General features: G+C 50.4%; 1 protein-coding gene across 5 annotated transcripts in view; it reads right to left on the bottom strand.

Moving 5' to 3' along the window:
- Kirrel1 (kirre like nephrin family adhesion molecule 1) overlaps positions 1-14,196 on the bottom strand; it is a 108,780-nt gene extending 94,584 nt beyond the window's left edge. For 3 of the 5 annotated variants that reach the window (XR_007212646.1, XM_048358070.1, XM_048358068.1), the window contains exon 1: positions 13,891-14,196. Coding sequence is in view for 4 of the 5 variants with exons in the window: in XM_048358070.1 (XP_048214027.1) it covers positions 13,891-13,942 (52 nt within the window). In the remaining variant the exon portion in view is untranslated. The remainder of the gene's footprint in view (positions 1-13,890) is intronic. The other 2 variants (XM_048358071.1, XM_048358069.1) reach the window with 1 other exon arrangement.
- Between the last annotated feature and the right edge of the window lie 2,672 nt (positions 14,197-16,868).

The following is a 16,868-nucleotide window of genomic DNA, read 5'->3' on the forward strand; positions in this document are numbered from 1 at the left end:
TTCTTTGCACTTGCAAATGGATGAACATTCCTCACTTTTCCATAAGGCCAGAGAGGAAGAAAAGGAGCCAACGGGAATACTTGTTACCCCAGTGGACAGGACTCTTACCTGGAAGGAATACAACCAGGCAACCCTAGAGGCATTTGCTCCTCTGCCTCCTGGAGCTCCAGACTGAGACCGAGTTACCAGCACATTATACTGGCTCAACAACTGTTAGGTCTCTATCAAAGGGAGAAAGTGACCTGCACAGAGATGGTTCCCTACTGCTCCGCACCCTCCACAAATTGTGCTCTCTCATTACGCTATGACCTCCATTTCTTCCCAAATCACACAATTTGCTCATGACCCAATTTTCAAACCAAAACCAACAGGGCCAAGGCTGTGGCTAGAAGGTCTGTCAAAATGATCCTCCCCCGCCCCCCAATCTCCCATCAAGATGAATGATGAAGACTTTTCATTAAAAAAAAAAAACAGAGTGGAAATGACTGGCTCCGGCATGGAAGGGTTTCCACTGTTGCTTTTCCAGTCTGCAGCTGGCAGCTGGAAGGAGAAGTCCAGTCAGGGAGGGGAGATGCTGGGGGCTTGGGAGGTGGCTGGACAGGTCAGTCCCAAGGCTGAAACAGGCATGCTGACAATCTCCCCATTCGCCCTCCAGTCCCACAACCTGCTCCTCTAAAACAAACATATCAATGCTCCCGAATCAATGATGCATCAAGGCCGTGTTATACAACTAAGCTGGCTGAAAAGCGAATTCTGTTAATGAATTCTATTCTCGCTTGATTCCCATTAGAACGCCAAAGAGCTGTTTCCCCAGAGGAAAGCTTCCTCTCACACCTCAGCATGCGGTCGGAGGACCAGCTACAGTGGCATCCATTCCCCCTGGAAGGCTGAAGATTAAGCCTCCACCTGACCCTTCGGGTTTTAACCAAGTCACCAGACATTTTGCAAGCATCTGAAAAGTTCAAGAAATCTTCATTCTAAATAAACACAAAGGAGTCCCAGCCTTCTGGAGAGAAAGGAATTAAAATGATGGTCAAGCTTACCGGGTGCTGGCATGCGAGTACTTGGCTACTAGGACTTAAGAGAGGAGGAGGGTGCTGTCACTTTGTTTCTCAGATGACACTGAGGTTCACAAAGGGCAGAGGCCACTCAAAACACCAGATCAAGGACACAGACTTAATTCTATTGCAGGGTGCTTTTGGGACACCCTGATGTCCTACTGTTTCCTCACAGCTCCCCACCCAATACAAGGATTACCCACATGGCCCCTCAGCTCCCTTGGCGCCACTAACACAGATGTATGTACATTTGGCCTATTATTTGCTCATCTCTCACACTATTGTTTCCCTCCTCCCATCGGCCTTGCACTGTGAAATGTGAAAAGCAAGCACTGTACACTATTAGGAACTGCTATATTGAGTACCAGATACTGCTTCTTAATATAGTCTTTCATTCAATCCCCACAGCAAACCCTGTGAGATTGGTCTGCATTTTTTTTTCTTGTGCTGGTACTAGGGTTTGAACTCAGGGCCTCACATTCTCACCTGGCTTTTTCAACTCGAGCCGCACCCCCACTTCCAGCCTTGTGGTGGTTAATGGGAGATAAGAGTCTCTTGGTTTTGTCAGCCTAGGCTGGCTTTGAACCAGGATGCTCAGGTCTTGACCTCCTAAGTAGCTAGGATTAGAGGTGTGAGCCACAGGCACCCAGCTGGTGTGCATTTTATAAATGAGAAAACTGAGGCTCCAAATAAGTGATAGATAGTGGCCACAGTAACAGAGGCTAACCCTCCTGTAGACCCCTGGCTAGGGGGGTCCCAGGTCACTTTCTTGGGGTTGCCTGTTTCTATGGCCTTGGGTGTATCTTATGTCATTACTCTGGCATGAAACCAAAGGCAATGTGTGCAAACTAAATCCCTTAGCTACTGCCTTTACAGGCTCTCCTCTCAATTTTCTGCATAAATGGAGAGCAGCAGTAGTGCCGATAATCCAGAAGTCATTTTAACTTGGCTTTGCATTAGATTTTCTCTCTCTTTCCTCTCTCTTTTTCAAAGTCAGATTTTCCTTTCTAATTATATTTGGCTTGCCCTGACATTAAAATGAGTTTGCATTCTCACTCACCCACTGACTGGTGAGGGAAGAGGACACAGAAGTGTGGCTGGCCAACGTTGGCCTAGGCTTCCCCAGCATCAACCAAGCAGCTGAGGTGAGGTACAGGCTGAGGATACAGCAATGATGGCATACCCAGCCATGAGTGTGGGTTGAGGGTTGGGCAAAGAGGATGAGCAGGCAATCTGGGGCCTCTGTGATACCCCACCTCCACCCACAGTGCAATGAGGCTGGCCGATTTCTGGGGGATGCAAGAAACTAAGACACCAAGTTGATTACAGGCACCAGTGGCTCACACCTGTACTCCTAGCTACTCAAAAGGCTGAGATCTTAGGGTTTCCATTCAAAACTAACCCCGGGAAGGAAAGTCCAGGAGACTTTTATCTCCAATTAACCAGCAAAAAAGGAAGGAAGGAAGGAACTAAGGAAGGAAAGAAGGAAGGAAGGAAACAAAGGCAGAAGCAGAGTGTGTCTCAAATGGCAGAACGCCAGCCTTGACCAATAAGACCAGGGAACAGTGCCCAAGCCCTGAGTTCAAGCCCTTGCGTTGGCACACACCAACTGCACACTGATTGCTCAGGGTTTGGGATTGAAGCCCAGGACTCCTACTGTTCAGGTAGAAAGGGAAATTCTCAGTGAGCAAGGAAGCAAGGGGAAGAAAATCTCTCCCAGGCTGGCTTTACCTGCCAGCCTGCCCAGCCCTAAGTTCCTTGAAAAAAAAAAAAAAAATGCCTTCTTTGGCTCCTGTGTTCTCTTTCCTGCCCAGCCGAGCCCATTTCTGCTCCTTTCCTTTTAATAACCTCCCAGTTAAGCGAATCGAATGGAAGCAGCAGTTAAAAGCGCCTCCCGGCTTGACAATGCTGGGTAATGGAGCAAGCAGGGCCCCAGGCTGCTCCAGGGAGAACTCAGAAGGGGGGGGGGGGGGAATAATAATAATACAAATAATAATAATAACAATAATAATAATAATAAAACCTGTGCTAAGCTGATTACAAGGACAAAGTTAATTTAGAAATCGGCCCTCTTGGGTGGGAGTAGGGGTTAGGGGGAAGGGAAGAGGTTGGGAGATTCAGGGAAAGTGTGCTTTATATAAACTGCCTTTGTTCCTGGAAATCGTCATCCTCGGGAGAGATCAGAGCTCACTCCTTTAGATTCCTCAGCTCCTTCCATCCGGAGCAGGGGGGAAACAATCAGGGATTGTCTGGAGCTGGGCTATCTCGAAGGGCCGGCATTCCAGAGGCCAGGCAGCCCTAGAGCCTCACATCTGTGGATGTTCTCCCCCCCCCCCCCCGCCCGCCCCCCACAGGCCAGCACTCTCCCTGACTCCCACACTTGGACAGTTAAGACTCCAGCATTTTTCACATACCTCTCTTACAGCCTTTATCTTATAGGATTGTCAATATGTGTTTATATATCCATCTCGCGCACAGGGCCCAGTGCCTCAAGGACAGGACTAAATCTCACTTACCTTTTTATCCCCAGGCCTAGAACCAGCACAAGACAAAAAAAAAAAAAAAAAAAACCATGGAAAACTTGTTTACTGAATACAGGCAGGCCCTGGCTTCCCTGGTAGGGCCCCCTTTTCAAAGGTTTCCATGAGGGAAAATAGGAGCTCACTTCCTCACGGAAGGTGGGAGAATCTCTAGGTTCAGCCCCTTAAATGCACGTATACAGCTAAGGCCACTGATCTGTGGAAATAGCCCAAGACTGACCCCTCCCCTCCCCCACTTCTCCCCCAGGGAACTTCACTTTATTTTCCTTCCCTCCAATGGAAACTGATTCTGCGTAGTATACAGCTGGCCTGGGATTAGAGGGGCCAGATGACAAAGGGCTTAGATTCAGACTCAGCTCTCCCCTATCTTTATTGAACTCTTCCTTCAGGCATCTTAATCTTGCACCCAAAACTTCTCAGAGAAAGTCTCCCCAGTTCAGCTCAGGTCACAGATCCCAGGCGGCCTTCCCATTCCCACAGTAGAACTGACCTTTCTTTAAAGTCTCTGCTCACTGCTGCCTGGCCAGACCCTGATTGTCCGTTTCATCTTTTTGTTGTTGTTGTTGCTCAAACTGAAGGGACTACAACAGCTTAGAGTTTGAGGGGAGAGGGAACAGTTAGGTGAAGAATGAAATGAGAAGCCTATTTTTTGTTTTGGGGTGTGTGTGTGTGTGTGTGTGTGTGTGTGTGTACCTTGAACTCAGGACCTTGCACTCTTGCTTGGCTTTTTCTGCTCGAGGCTGGCACTTTAAAACTTGAGCTATAACTCCACTTCCGTATGCTGGTTAGTTGGAGATAGGAGTTTCACAGTCTTTTTTTCCCCAAATTTAACTTTTTTGTCAAGGTGACATACGGAGGAGTTACAGTTATATAGGTAAGGTAGTGAGTACATTTCTTGTCAAACTTGTTACTCCTAGTTACAAAGACTTTTTCTGCCCAGGCTGGCTTCAAACTGTGATTCTCAGACCTCAGCCTCCTGAGTAGATGGTATTACAGATGTGAGCCACCAGCATGCATCCATATAAGTTTTTAATATACACTTTGCTTTAAAAGTTCAGCCAGGGAGCTGGGAATACGGCCTAGTGGTAAAGGGCTCGCCTCGTATACATGAAGCCCTGGGTTCAATTCCTCAGCACCACATATACAGAAAATGGCCAGAAGTGGCGCTGTGGCTCAAGTGGCAGAGTGCTAGCCTTGAGCAAAAAGAAGCCAGGGACAGTGCTCAGGCCCTGAGTCTAAGCCCCAGGACTGGCAAAACAAAACAAAACAAAACAAAAGTTCAGCCAGGTGCCAGAAGCTCACACTGTAATCCTACTCAGTACACTGAGGTCTGAGGATCATGATTCAAAGCCAACCCAGGCAGGAAATTCCATGAGACTCTTATCTCCAATTAACCACCAGCAGGTAAGAAGTAGAGCAGTGGTAGAGTGCTAGCCTTGAGCACAAAAACTCAGGGACCGTACCCAGGCCCTGAGTTCAAATCCCAAGACTGGCACAAGAAGAAATTCAAAGCCAGGCACTGGTGGCTCACGCCTGTAATCCTAGCTACTCAGGAGGCTAAGATCTGAGGATCATGGTTCAAAGCCAACCCAGGCAAGGAGGTCTATGAGACTCTTATCTCCAATTCACCACCAGAAAACCGGAAGTGGGGCTGGGGATATGGCCTAGTGGCTGGCAAGAGTCCAAGCCCCAGGACTGGCAAAAACAAAACAAAAAACCGGAAGTGGCATTGTGGCTCAAGTGGTAGAGTGCTAGCCTTGAACTGAAGAGCACAGGGACAGCGCCTAGGCCCAGAGTTCAAGCCCAAGGACTGTAGAAGAAGGAGGAGGAGGAGAAGGAAAAGAAGGAAGAGAATAAAGAAGGGGAAGAAGTAATCCATGGCTCCATGGCTCCCTACTTCTCACAGGACAGTCTTGGCCTAAGACAAGTTTGGCCTATCAAGCCTTTCAGGCTCTGGCTCCATCCCCTGCTCTTTATCACTCTATCTGTTTCTCCCTAGTCTACCTCCTTACTAACAAACAGCTTCAACACACCTGTCTAGCTGGCAGACATACCTTGATAGTAGAAGTTTGGCCCATCTGGTGCTCCTCTCTTCTACCTCCTCTCTTCTCATCACTTCAGCCCATAGCAAGCACTGACCCATCTAGCTGGGATCTGTTATGACAGTACCAACTGGCCCCTGCCCTGCTCTGCATTACCAGAAAATTGGGAGGGGGGGGCGGTGCACACATTCATGCATGTGTTCAGGCATGTTAGCTCCTTTGAGGGGAGGCACCACGCATGACAGGATTATTATTTTATTTTTGCCAGTCCTAGGGCTTGAACTCAGGGCCTGAGCACTCTCCCTGGCTGCTTTTTGCTCAAGACTAGCACTCTACCTCTTGAGCCACAGCTCCACTTCCGGCCTTTTCTGTTTATGTGGTGCTGAGGAATCGAACCCAGGGCTTCCTGCATGCTAGGCAAGCACTCTACTGCTAAGCCACATTCCCAGCCATGACAGGATTTTTATGCCACATTATTTTTACCAGTATATTTTGCATATAGCAGTGTGTGTTTGTTGATTTTTTTTGTAAGTTGTTCCCATTTTGTAGAAGAGGAAACAGGCCTGCCAAAGTTGAGCCCTTTGCACTAAGAAGTAAAAGTCTCTAAGAGCACAGATAGTGTTTCAGTCATCTTGCAACAATGGCACACTGCCTGGCACTTACTAACATCCAATTATAGTCATTTGCCACGTAGCAATGTTTCCCTTTGTTTCTTTGTTTTTGTTTGTTTGTTTCTTTTGTGGTGCAGACCATGTTTGAACCCAGGGCTTCATGCGCATTAGACAAGTGCTCCTGAGTTCTATCCCCAGGACATTTTGGTCAGTGATGGACACTTGTCTATGTCATCTGGTGATATAAACTTGGTTGGTACAAGTACACTGTGTGACGGTCACACAACCAAGGAAAGTGTTTAGTAATACAGCATCTCTCAGAGTTGTTCAGAGGCACGTGACTGCATTTCAGCTATGGGAGGGAATCGATCCTATACTTTTTCCACATATCTTCCAGCCAGGATATACTCCTCCCACTGCCTCAGGAGGAAATGTGGGACAGACAGAAAAAGCAATCATCCTGTCCTGAAGAAGATTCTAATTCCTAGGCCAGCCTGGGATGGGACATCCTCCTAAACCAGTCCTACTGGGCCCAGATACGCACCTCGGAGACTCAGAAATTCCTGCTGTCCCTCTGTGCCTCTAAACAAGGACCCACACAGCCTTCTGGAAGATCTCTCATCACCTTCTCAGGGTTTGGCCCCGGAAAGAAAGAAGCAGCAGCATTATCTCCTAATGGAATTTGCTACAAAGTGCTAGAGATTTCCATCCCTGGGTTTAAGATCCTCCATCCTTAGGTTGGCTGGCTGCAAGGCCCATTTATTTCAATACAATCCCAATTTTGTTAAATGGGCTCAAGAAGGGCAGAGAGGGATGAGGACAGTAGCCTTGGAGACAAAAAAGGTTAATAAAAGTGGTTGAAGAAATTAAACATGGATGGAGGTGAAATTGGAAACTTGGGGACTCCTTCCATGTTGGAGAAGGTTGATGGATGGAGAGAGAGAAAGTAGGTGGAGAGAAGAAAAAGAACAATGAATCTTCTCCAGTGTGCCTAGGCATTAGAGAAGCCTTCATCCTGAGTACCCCCAAGAACACAATGGGGCTCGCCTTGTCTGAGACTTGGCTGGGCTGGATTAAGAGCTGAGACTGCAGGACATAGAAGAAGCAGAGTCAGAGGATGGCGAACAGGGAACTAACTTAAGGGCTCTGCTTTCTCAACTTGGCAGCGTGAACATCCATCAAAGATGCAGAGTATACAATACAAGGCAAAAAGCAGTGCCTTCCAGGACAGGAGGGCTGATACAGCCAGGAGGAAAATGGATACAGAGGAATGCAATGCTGTTGCACACCAATGCTCTATGAATGCAATGGCTAGGGTAGATAGGGCTATCTGTCCAGATGTGCTTGGGGTTGAGAAATGGTTGTTCACAAGCATAGTCAGGCATGTGTGAACATTTGCACACACAAATGAGTCTGCAACTCCAGGCTTGCATGCAGCAGTCACGCCAAAGAAGTACACTTGGAGCCTTAGGAGATGTGGAGATAGAATCGTCTAGGTTCTATCTCTATGCGGCACCCCACATACAGGCTTAGATTTCAAGCCCATACCTGGTTCTATCAGGTTAGTGAGTTGTAAGTTGCTGTCAATTTACTAGTTATATCATCTTAGGCAATCTGTTTAACTTACTTGGGCTCCTGTTTGCCCATCTGTAATATGAGATTAATAACACCTACCATTAACAAATTGTTGTCAGTATATTGGTGATGATATTTGCCAAACACAAAGTAGGCCTTCCACAAATGAGATAGACCTTCTTCACTTGGAGATACCCTTCTTTGTCCTGACTCCATATATTGTCTCTCACATTTCAGGAGGATCAAAGACACAGTAGCCTCTTTCTCTTCCACTTAAAGACCTACGGCCACAGTGCAGCCTTTTCCAGGTCAGAGTCCCCTCCAAGAGACTGCCAAGTCCACTGGCCTAAAGCCCTGGGAAGAAACTAGATAGGAACTGGTAGGTCAGGAAGGGGCATGGAAAGGAACTTCCCTGCCCTCGGAATGGAAACAGCTCCAGAAATTGGGAAGACATAAGTTGTTTAAGAACTTATCTCCTGGCCTCTTCCTTGGGCTCAACTTCCACCCCTTAGCCAGCTATTCCACTTGTCTAGAATGTCGTGTTCTCATCTAGCAAATGAAGAAAGAATAACTACCCTGCCTACATCCTAGGAAGATCTACCAAATGAAATGGTGCAATTTGACAAGGTTGCTAATATTTGAAAACACTGCACACAGAGCAAAGCTAAAGGACACAAAGGGTGGGTCCAGCTAGGGGCAGAACTCTTGCCAGGCATGACTGAGGCCTCCTCTTCTATCCCCAGGACCCAACATAAATAAAATAAAATAAAAATCCCTGGAAGAGAGGAAAAGATCATGACAAACTCCTTTCTAAGACAAGGGGCAGTGTTTATTTCCACCCCCGCTGACTAAAACATCTTGCCTCATAAATAATCACTGAAGCAAGAGGGAGGTGGATGGGCCATTCCTGTGCTAAAAATCGAAAAGAGGACTGAGCAAGAGAGTAAGGGAGAAAGAGAGGAAGACACCTGTCCTCCCTTCCTGTCCTATAGGGGGTGGCAAACTTGTGTAGGCTTTGAAGCAGCCAGGAGGAACTCCATGAAAGGTAGTTTTTGATGCTCTGGCACAGAGCTGAGTGCCTATAAATCCACTGTGCTGTCCAAGGCCAGGCAGGTCACCGGAAACAGGCTCAGAAGTGTGTGGCTGAGGGTCTGCCTAGTCAGGCTGGAACAAAGGCATCCAAGACTTCAGCCTTCAGGGTGGCTCATACCTATCATCCTATCAACTCAGAAGGCTGAGATCTGAGTGAGGATCAAGGGTTGAAGCCAGCCCAGGCAGAAAAGTCCCTGAGATTCTTATCCCCAAATTAACCAACACAAAGCTGGAATGGAGGTGTGACTCAAGTAGTAGCAAGCCAGACTTGAGAAAAAAAAAAAAAAAAAAAGCAAGCCAGGGCAGGAAGCCCTGTTTAAGCCCCAGTACCAACACACACACACACACACACACACACACACACACACACACACACACACACACACACACACCCCTCAGCCTCTAAGTGTGCCAGGGACTGGGCTAATTCAGAAAGTGACATGTGAGGAGTTTCTTATCCTAAGACTCTTCCTGGACTCGGTACTCAGTGCTTACCCCTACCTCTCTGGATAAGCCTTGGAGGATGGGATATAGGTAGGGGAAGGGGAAGTTTCCAACTAGACAAGTAAGACTGCATTTAATATAGAAACGAACACAGCCAAGTAAACCTTTAAAAAAAATTGCTTAGTAGCAGTCATATCATCAAAGGAAAACAAGTTAACACCCCAAAAATGTAGAGCAGAATCTCAAAGGGGGAAGATTGTTAAAGGACTGTTTTAAAACTTTGAGTGAATTTCCCTCTATGAAGGAATCTTTTTCTCCCTACCACAGACAAGATACTTAACGTGTCTAAACCTCAGTTTCTCATCCATGAAATGGGGGTAATTACAGAGCTTACCTCAGGGGGTGGTTGTACAGATTACATTAACTAGTTCATATAAAGCAATTAGCACGGAGGCTCAATAAATGATCCGTATTATTTCCAGACTCTAAAATGTTGCCACCTCGGGGTCTAGCATCTTTCCTCATTTCACACCGCCCCGAGCTCCTGAGCTCCTTCTCACTCAAACCCCAACCTCTTCTGCTTCGCCCTACCCTCAAATTCCTTCCTCAGACCTTTCCTGAGAAGTCTCCAACCAGGGGAGGAATGATTTTGTCTTTGAGTCTACCCCATCTGTTTTCTCTCCGTGAGGGATCCAAAACATAGGTAGGGTTGAAGCCCAGGATGAAGAAGCCGAAGAGCTGGGGCTCAAACACAGAATCATCACAAGGAGAGGACACAGCACAGAAATTCAGTGGCCTGTCTAATGGACAGCCAGACACAAAGTCCTCCCTCTGCACTTACTGGACGCTCAGGCAAGCATGCAGCCATGCACTTCCTAGGATCAGTACTGTTGGTGGCCATCACACAATACTGCGTTGTCACTAGCCTTACTTTACAGATGAGTAAACTGAGGCATGCAGAGAGCACATAACCTGTTCCAGCTGGCCTGACTGCCAGGGGTGAAAGGGGAGCTAGCTGGCTGTGTGCCTGTGATTTGGTCAGCATTTACTGCTTGCCTCTCTCCCATCAAAACAATCAATTGATTAGATATGTAAGGGCCACTTACCACAGGGCACAGCACTGTGCCAGAACTATAAAGAGAAAAATGAAGACTTGGGACCCCAAGCACAGAAAGATTTCCTAAAGGAGCTTCCTTAGAGCTTGCAGTTCTCTTGAGGGTTGGGGGGGGGGTGTAAGAACTATGGGGGGAGGGCAGGTATTTCCCCTCTGCCTCACTGGAGGTCAAACCAGGACAGTTAAGGACCCACTATGGTAAGGAACCAGGTGGGGCAGGCGCCTGGCTGCTTCTGCCATGGCTACCTAGGTGTTGTGAATCCAGGGTTGTGGCACGATTCACACGTTTGACATCTCCCTTTGGATCTGAGTAGAAAGCAGAAGGTAGGTAGAGTCCAATCAAGGTCGGGGGGTGGGGGAGGGGGAAACCCAATATTTCTGCCAGCTTCCCCCTGCCCTGCCCCCTCACTCAATGTCCTGCTCTGGGCAGAAGTGGGACATCTGGAGGCTGTGTGTGCTTCTGTGAGCGTGCAAATTGGGAGGGGAGCCTTTCCCAACTCCTCTGTTCTCTGCCAGGATATAACTGTGCTCAGAGAGCTAAATGCTAGGAATTTAGGAGGCCCTTGGGTCTCTTCTTTATACCCCTTACTCCCTTAAAATCAGTGGCATGAGTGCCAAGGGGTGGGGGTGGGGCAGTGGTAGAGGGACAGACTTTTCTCCCTACCCCCACAGCTATCCCCCTCTAAGAGGCAGCTCCCACCCCAGCCGGCCTGTCATCCCACATTGCTCTGATTAGCTATAATCTTTCTTTTTCAATTTCTCCTCCCTGAGACTAGGGAGCGAGAAAATCTCCCAGAAAATGAATAAATATTTCAATTTTCGGCGCAATCAGTCTGAGGAGCCGGCGCATGATGGAAACGGGGGGAAGGATAATGGTTTTCATTTAGATAAGATACAGAAAATTATTTAGTGAAAAATGAAGATTGATGAAGCCCATTGAAATTCTTTAAAACACGATTTTTATTTCTCAGCTGAGGCTGAATCTCCTTTTCCCAGCTCCTCTCTGATTCCCTCAATTCTGGTCTTACCACCTTCTCCAACCCCCTTCCCTGCCTCCACCATCTCTCAACACCCTGCCAACCTCTGGCATGCTCTCTCCCAGCCCTAGTCCTTGGCCTACAACTCCTGTCTGGGGTGCAGGCTAAGGAAGGCTAAAGCTGAATGAGGGCCTGCCAAGTCTCCCCACAAATCCTCACTCCTTCCCTCCAGTCTTCTTCCTGGCCTTTTGAGAGGTAACCCCCGTCCTCGGGAGAGATTTCCCTCCTTCCTAACTCTTTCTCCCCCTTTCCTTTCTTTGATATCTTCTCCTTCCATCCCAGAATACTTCGGCACACTTTCAGGAGGTGAGGCTTTCCCCCTCCTCAGCAGCAAGGGAAGAGGGAGCTCCATACTCCCTTCCTCCCTTTTCCCCTTCCCCCTTTCCAGAGGCAGAAAGGCAACCCGGCACACATTTCTTCCTGGCTGTTCTGGTCCCCAATTCAATCCACATGTCTGTCTCTCCCGTGTGCTAACTGCAGCTTTTGTTCCTTAAGGTTCATTCGTATCCATGTTGCTAACCTGTGAGGCCCGCAGGAGAGGGGGGCAGACATAAGCTGCCCCCCCCACCCATACTAACACTGACCCTGCTGCCCTTCCCCACCCAGACCCTCCCCTTCCTCCCTTTCCAACAGCCTAGCTGAACAAAGTCAGAACTTAAGTCATCTTCCCAACTTTCTGCCAAGTAGCTGGCCTGACTTGCCAATCCCAGGGCCAGGCCTCACACACACACACACACACACACACATATACACACACACCCCTCATCTCCCCAACACTAACTCACACTCTCACATCACACTACAGATGTGCTGGGCTTGGGGGCCCAGTGAGGAAAGAGGAATCAAGGCCCGGCCCCCACCAACTCAGCAGGACTTTTTGCCTTCAGAGCTGAGGAGGGGCCTGACCAGGAGAGGTGGGGTCCAGGGAAACACCCCACCTCCAAACACACACCCACAATCCAGGAAGGGATTTGAGAACCTGGTTAAAAAAAAAATGCCTGAGGCCCTTCCAATCGAGCCATCTCCTTGTCTCCCCTCCACCCTATCCTTCCTCCCCCCCCCCAAAAAAAAGACCACCTCCTCCATTTTGTAGACTGCACATCTCCATAAGGTGTCTGCCTATGTGAATGTCTGTTCAAGTTTCTTTGTTTGCTGGAGCTTTTCTGTGTGAGTGTCGTGTCCTTGTGGATGCCTGTCTGCACGCATGTCCTCTGTGTGTGTGTGTGTGTGTGTGTGTGTGTGTGTGAGAGTTGATGCAGGGGGGGTGTGGATGCAGTGAAGAATCTGTCTTCCTGAGAGGTGTCAGCATCTCCGCGGCTGTGTCTGTCTAGTGTGGGGGATGTTTGTGTCTATGTCTATGTCTCAGTAGGTGAGTAGGCTGTCTCAGTGTCTGTGACTGTTTTATGGTGTTTGTGTGTCTATTACGTGTGTCAGCTCCATTTTTTTTTTTTTTTGGTATGTGTGTGGGGAGGAGCTCAACAGGATTAAATCTTCCTTGGGAGTCAGAACCCGCAGGCAAGAATCCATTCTCCTACCCCAGCTGTGGCTGGAATGTGGCCCCAGGGCGGCCTCGGCCCCCACCCCGCAGCCCCCGGCCGCCCCCCCCCCCCTCAGGCTCCACCGGCAATCCTCACCTCTCCACTACCTCCCTCACTTCGCAGCATTTCCCCGTCCAGAACCAAATGAGTCTCACACTCAACACTTTCCTGTCCCCAAGTGGGGTGAGCCCTCCCCAGTGCTCCCTTCCACATCAGCCTCACCAGAAGCAGTATTTAGAACGCCATCTCCCTCGCCCAAAGCCTCCTGGGCAGGGGTACTAGTACGGGCGCACCCCAGCTTCCTCTGGGGGGGGTCAGGCCTAGGCAGTTTGGAGCTGAGCTTGGAACTGGGGGGCGGGTGCCCCCAGGAGCTGAGTTGAGGAATCCCTTAAGGACATCTTCTAAAGAGCCTAGGTCCCCAGCTCTCTGCGCACTCACACTCCCTAAATTTGAAATCCCAGCTTTCCCTTTTAGCCAGGGCTCCGGCGTCGCCGCCGCCCCCCCCCCCCCACACCATCCCACCCCGGGCCTCAGAGAGGGGGGCGGGCGGGGACGACCCAAGGTCTCCGGAAAAGACTTTGAGCGTTCGGGACCACATTTCACTCGACCCCCGCCTCCGCGGCCCCAATTCCGTGCTCTCCCGCGCAGCCAGAGGAAACAACTTGGGCAAATCAACGGAAAACTCCTTGTCGCCAGCTGGGTGACTCCGCGCCCGGACTGAGCCCCACGCCAGGAGGCGTGTGGACCCCGGCGCGCCCGGGGCCATCCGGCCGCCCACCTCCCCTTCTGCCCCTCCCGCCCCCTCTCCGCGGTGGCGGCGCGGACCCGGGCCCCCCTACCTTGGGAGAAAGTGTCGGAGAGAGTGAGGATCCAGACGAGGAGGCTCAGCATGCTGTCCGCCCGCCGTGCGCCCGCCGTGCGCCCGCCCGCCCGCGGCTGGGGCCCGGAGTTGGCGTGGAGGCGCGAGCCGCGCGCGGGCCGGGAGGAGGGAGCCCGCGCCGCCCCCCGCCGCGCCGCCCCTGCACACGCGCGCGCCCCGCACAAACTCGCCGCCCGGCCGCCCTGCGCGCCCCCTCCCGACTTAGTTCTGCGCCCCCAGCTTCCTCCCGCCCGCTCGCTCCCGATCGCGGGGCCGCTCTCCCTTTCTCTCCCCTTCTCTTCCTTCCCGGGTTCCCTCCCTCCCTGGCGCTCGCGCTCTCTCGCTCTCTTTTTCCCTCCCTCCCTCCCTCCCTCCTGACGTTTACTCTCCCTCCGACGGCGCCTCCCTCCACCAGCCCTCCCTCCCCTCCCCTCCCCCCGGTCCCCCAACGCGCGCGCACGCCCTCCCCTCGCCAGAACGGAGATGCGGGTGGGGGGTGGGGGGTGGGGGGGAAGAGCGCGGAGAGAAAGGAATTGAGGGCAAAGAACGCGAGGCGCGCGGGCTCCGGGGCACCGACGGCCGGGCCCCGGCCCACCCGCGCGCCCCTCCGGTTTAGACTCAACCTGGACCCCCAGGCCTCAGAGCCGAGACGCGGATGGGGTTGGAGGTTGGGGCGGTGGGGGGGGGGGGTGAGGACGACCCTCTAGCCGCGAGTCTTTTTTTCTTTTTTTTTAATTACACACCCAGAATCTGACCCCTGGACCCCCCCCCCCCCATTAAGAAGTCTCAGTTGATGAGTGACTGCTGGAAGGGGTACGGGGAAGAGTATAAACATTCCTCTATCACCCCCAAATCTACTCATCCCACACTGGGGATCTTCTTGGGCCTTCTGGGAGCCCCGGGGGCCAGCCATGGTGGGGCCAGGCTGAGTGAGAGGCGCAGTTGATGCTTTCTTTGTTCCTGTCGGGAGTCTAGCCATCCTGAGGGTGAGCCAGCCAACTCGACGGCTGGGGGGTGGGGGGAGGCAGGTCCTTCTCCTTAGGCCAGACAAGGGGATCTCTAAGCACCGCAGGGGGAGTTTGAGATCTTTTGGGTTTGAGAGATGGGGGGCGGTGGGGGGTGGTGACTGGATTGGGAAGGGATTCCTGGAGACAGTGGGCACAGGCTCCTCTCCCCACTCCTCACCAAGCCCTTTCTGTTAACTGGGTTGCTGGGGGTGCCCGGAGGTCTAGGCCCTGTGAACCAATCTGGGAGAAGTAACAGAAGAGTCACAGGAATTGCACAACTTTACAGTAATGCTGGCCTAGGGAGATTTCCACCACCTCTTTTTCTCCCCGATCCTGTGTCTCCCGGGTCCTTAACACTCCCCGCCAAGATTCCGGCCCCCATTTCCGTCCCAGAGCAGAAGCGCAGTGGCTCTCTGGTGCCCTCTGCTGGTGTCAGACTGACACCAACACTTCTTTCCTCCAAGTATCCGGACACCAAGAGAGGTGGTCCAAGACAGCCCGAGGACACAGAAACACAGGCAGAAAAATACACACTCACCGCCAGGAGCACAGTGTGCATGGACACGGAGATTTCCCCATGTCTTCAAAAACACACGACTTGAACATAGAGCCATATCAAGCCCAGAGATACAAGAATGTAACCCCACTCCGATACACCAACACACAGACCCACAAGGGCTTCTCATGTATTCATTCATTAATCATGCACTCCCAGATCCTTCTTCAGTGCCTGCTGAGTGGCAGCCACAATCTGAGGCAAGGGGGATATAACAATGAACAATGTTCCATTCTGGAGAAGAAGCAAGAGTGGCCTTACAAAACTATAAAATATCCCAGGTTATATAAAATGCTGTGGGAGGCAAATGAAACAGAATGAATGGAATAGGGAGGGAAGGAAAGGAAGGAGGAATCGCTTTTCTTTGAACTTTTTTATTGTTATTATAAAGGTCAGAATAGCGGAGTGCTGGTGGCTCACGCATGTAATCCTAGCTACTCGGGGCTGAGATCTGAGGATCACGGTTGGAAGCCAGCCCAGGCAAGAAAGCCCAAGAGACTCATCTCCAACGAACCACCAAAAGACCGGAAGTGGCTCTGTGGCTCTAAAGTGGTTAGAACAACAGCCTTGAGCAAAATAGCTTAGGGACAATGACCAGGCCCCTGAGTTAAAAGCCACAACCAAAAAAAAAAAAAAGCATGTATAGAGGGGTTACAGTCATATAAGTCAGGTAAAGAGTACATTTCTTTTTGGACCATGGTACCTCTTCCCTCACTCCCAATTTTTCCCCTTCTGTCCCCACTACAAGTTGTATAGTTTATTTTCAACATAGTGTCAACATAGTGAGTGACACTGCTACATTAGTTCACGCTTTGTCCCTCCATTTCTGTGCTCCCCCCAAGAGATGAACAAACAAGACAAAAAGAAAACAAAAACAGCAACACTGGGCGGGGGGAGGGAAACCTCTTCTTTTAATCCCAAATCCTCACCAAACTCAACCCATAGCAAACTCACTTCTCCAGAGCCTTCAGCATCCCAGATTACAGAGCCTCCCCATCCCACCCCACCAAGAGGTATTCAACACCAACTATGCATTAGAGACTCCAGACATGCTTTAAAAATATATGTGTGACTTGTCCTGAAAAGATGGATTGTTCTGGAGTAGTTATAAGCATGCCCCCCAAGTAATTCCAATGCGTAGCCAGGGCTGAGAAGTAGACTACTGTCTAGGTGTTGCCCGCAAGTGTCCACCACCAGGGTGCCCACAGTCATCTCTTCATTAGTATTCCTCTGCCAGTGACCAATCCTGTGTCACCTCTCTCCATCTGAAGCAACCTCCATGAAGCCCCCCAACGTCTCTTCACTCTCATCTTTTCAGCACACGTTCACAATTCTGTGTTCGTGGATGAACTGAGTCTCCTGGAGTCTAATCTCATAGCTTTCGTCCTGGGGTGG

This window comes from Perognathus longimembris, chromosome 11, assembly GCF_023159225.1.
Source record: "Perognathus longimembris pacificus isolate PPM17 chromosome 11, ASM2315922v1, whole genome shotgun sequence".
NCBI lineage: Eukaryota > Metazoa > Chordata > Mammalia > Rodentia > Heteromyidae > Perognathus > Perognathus longimembris.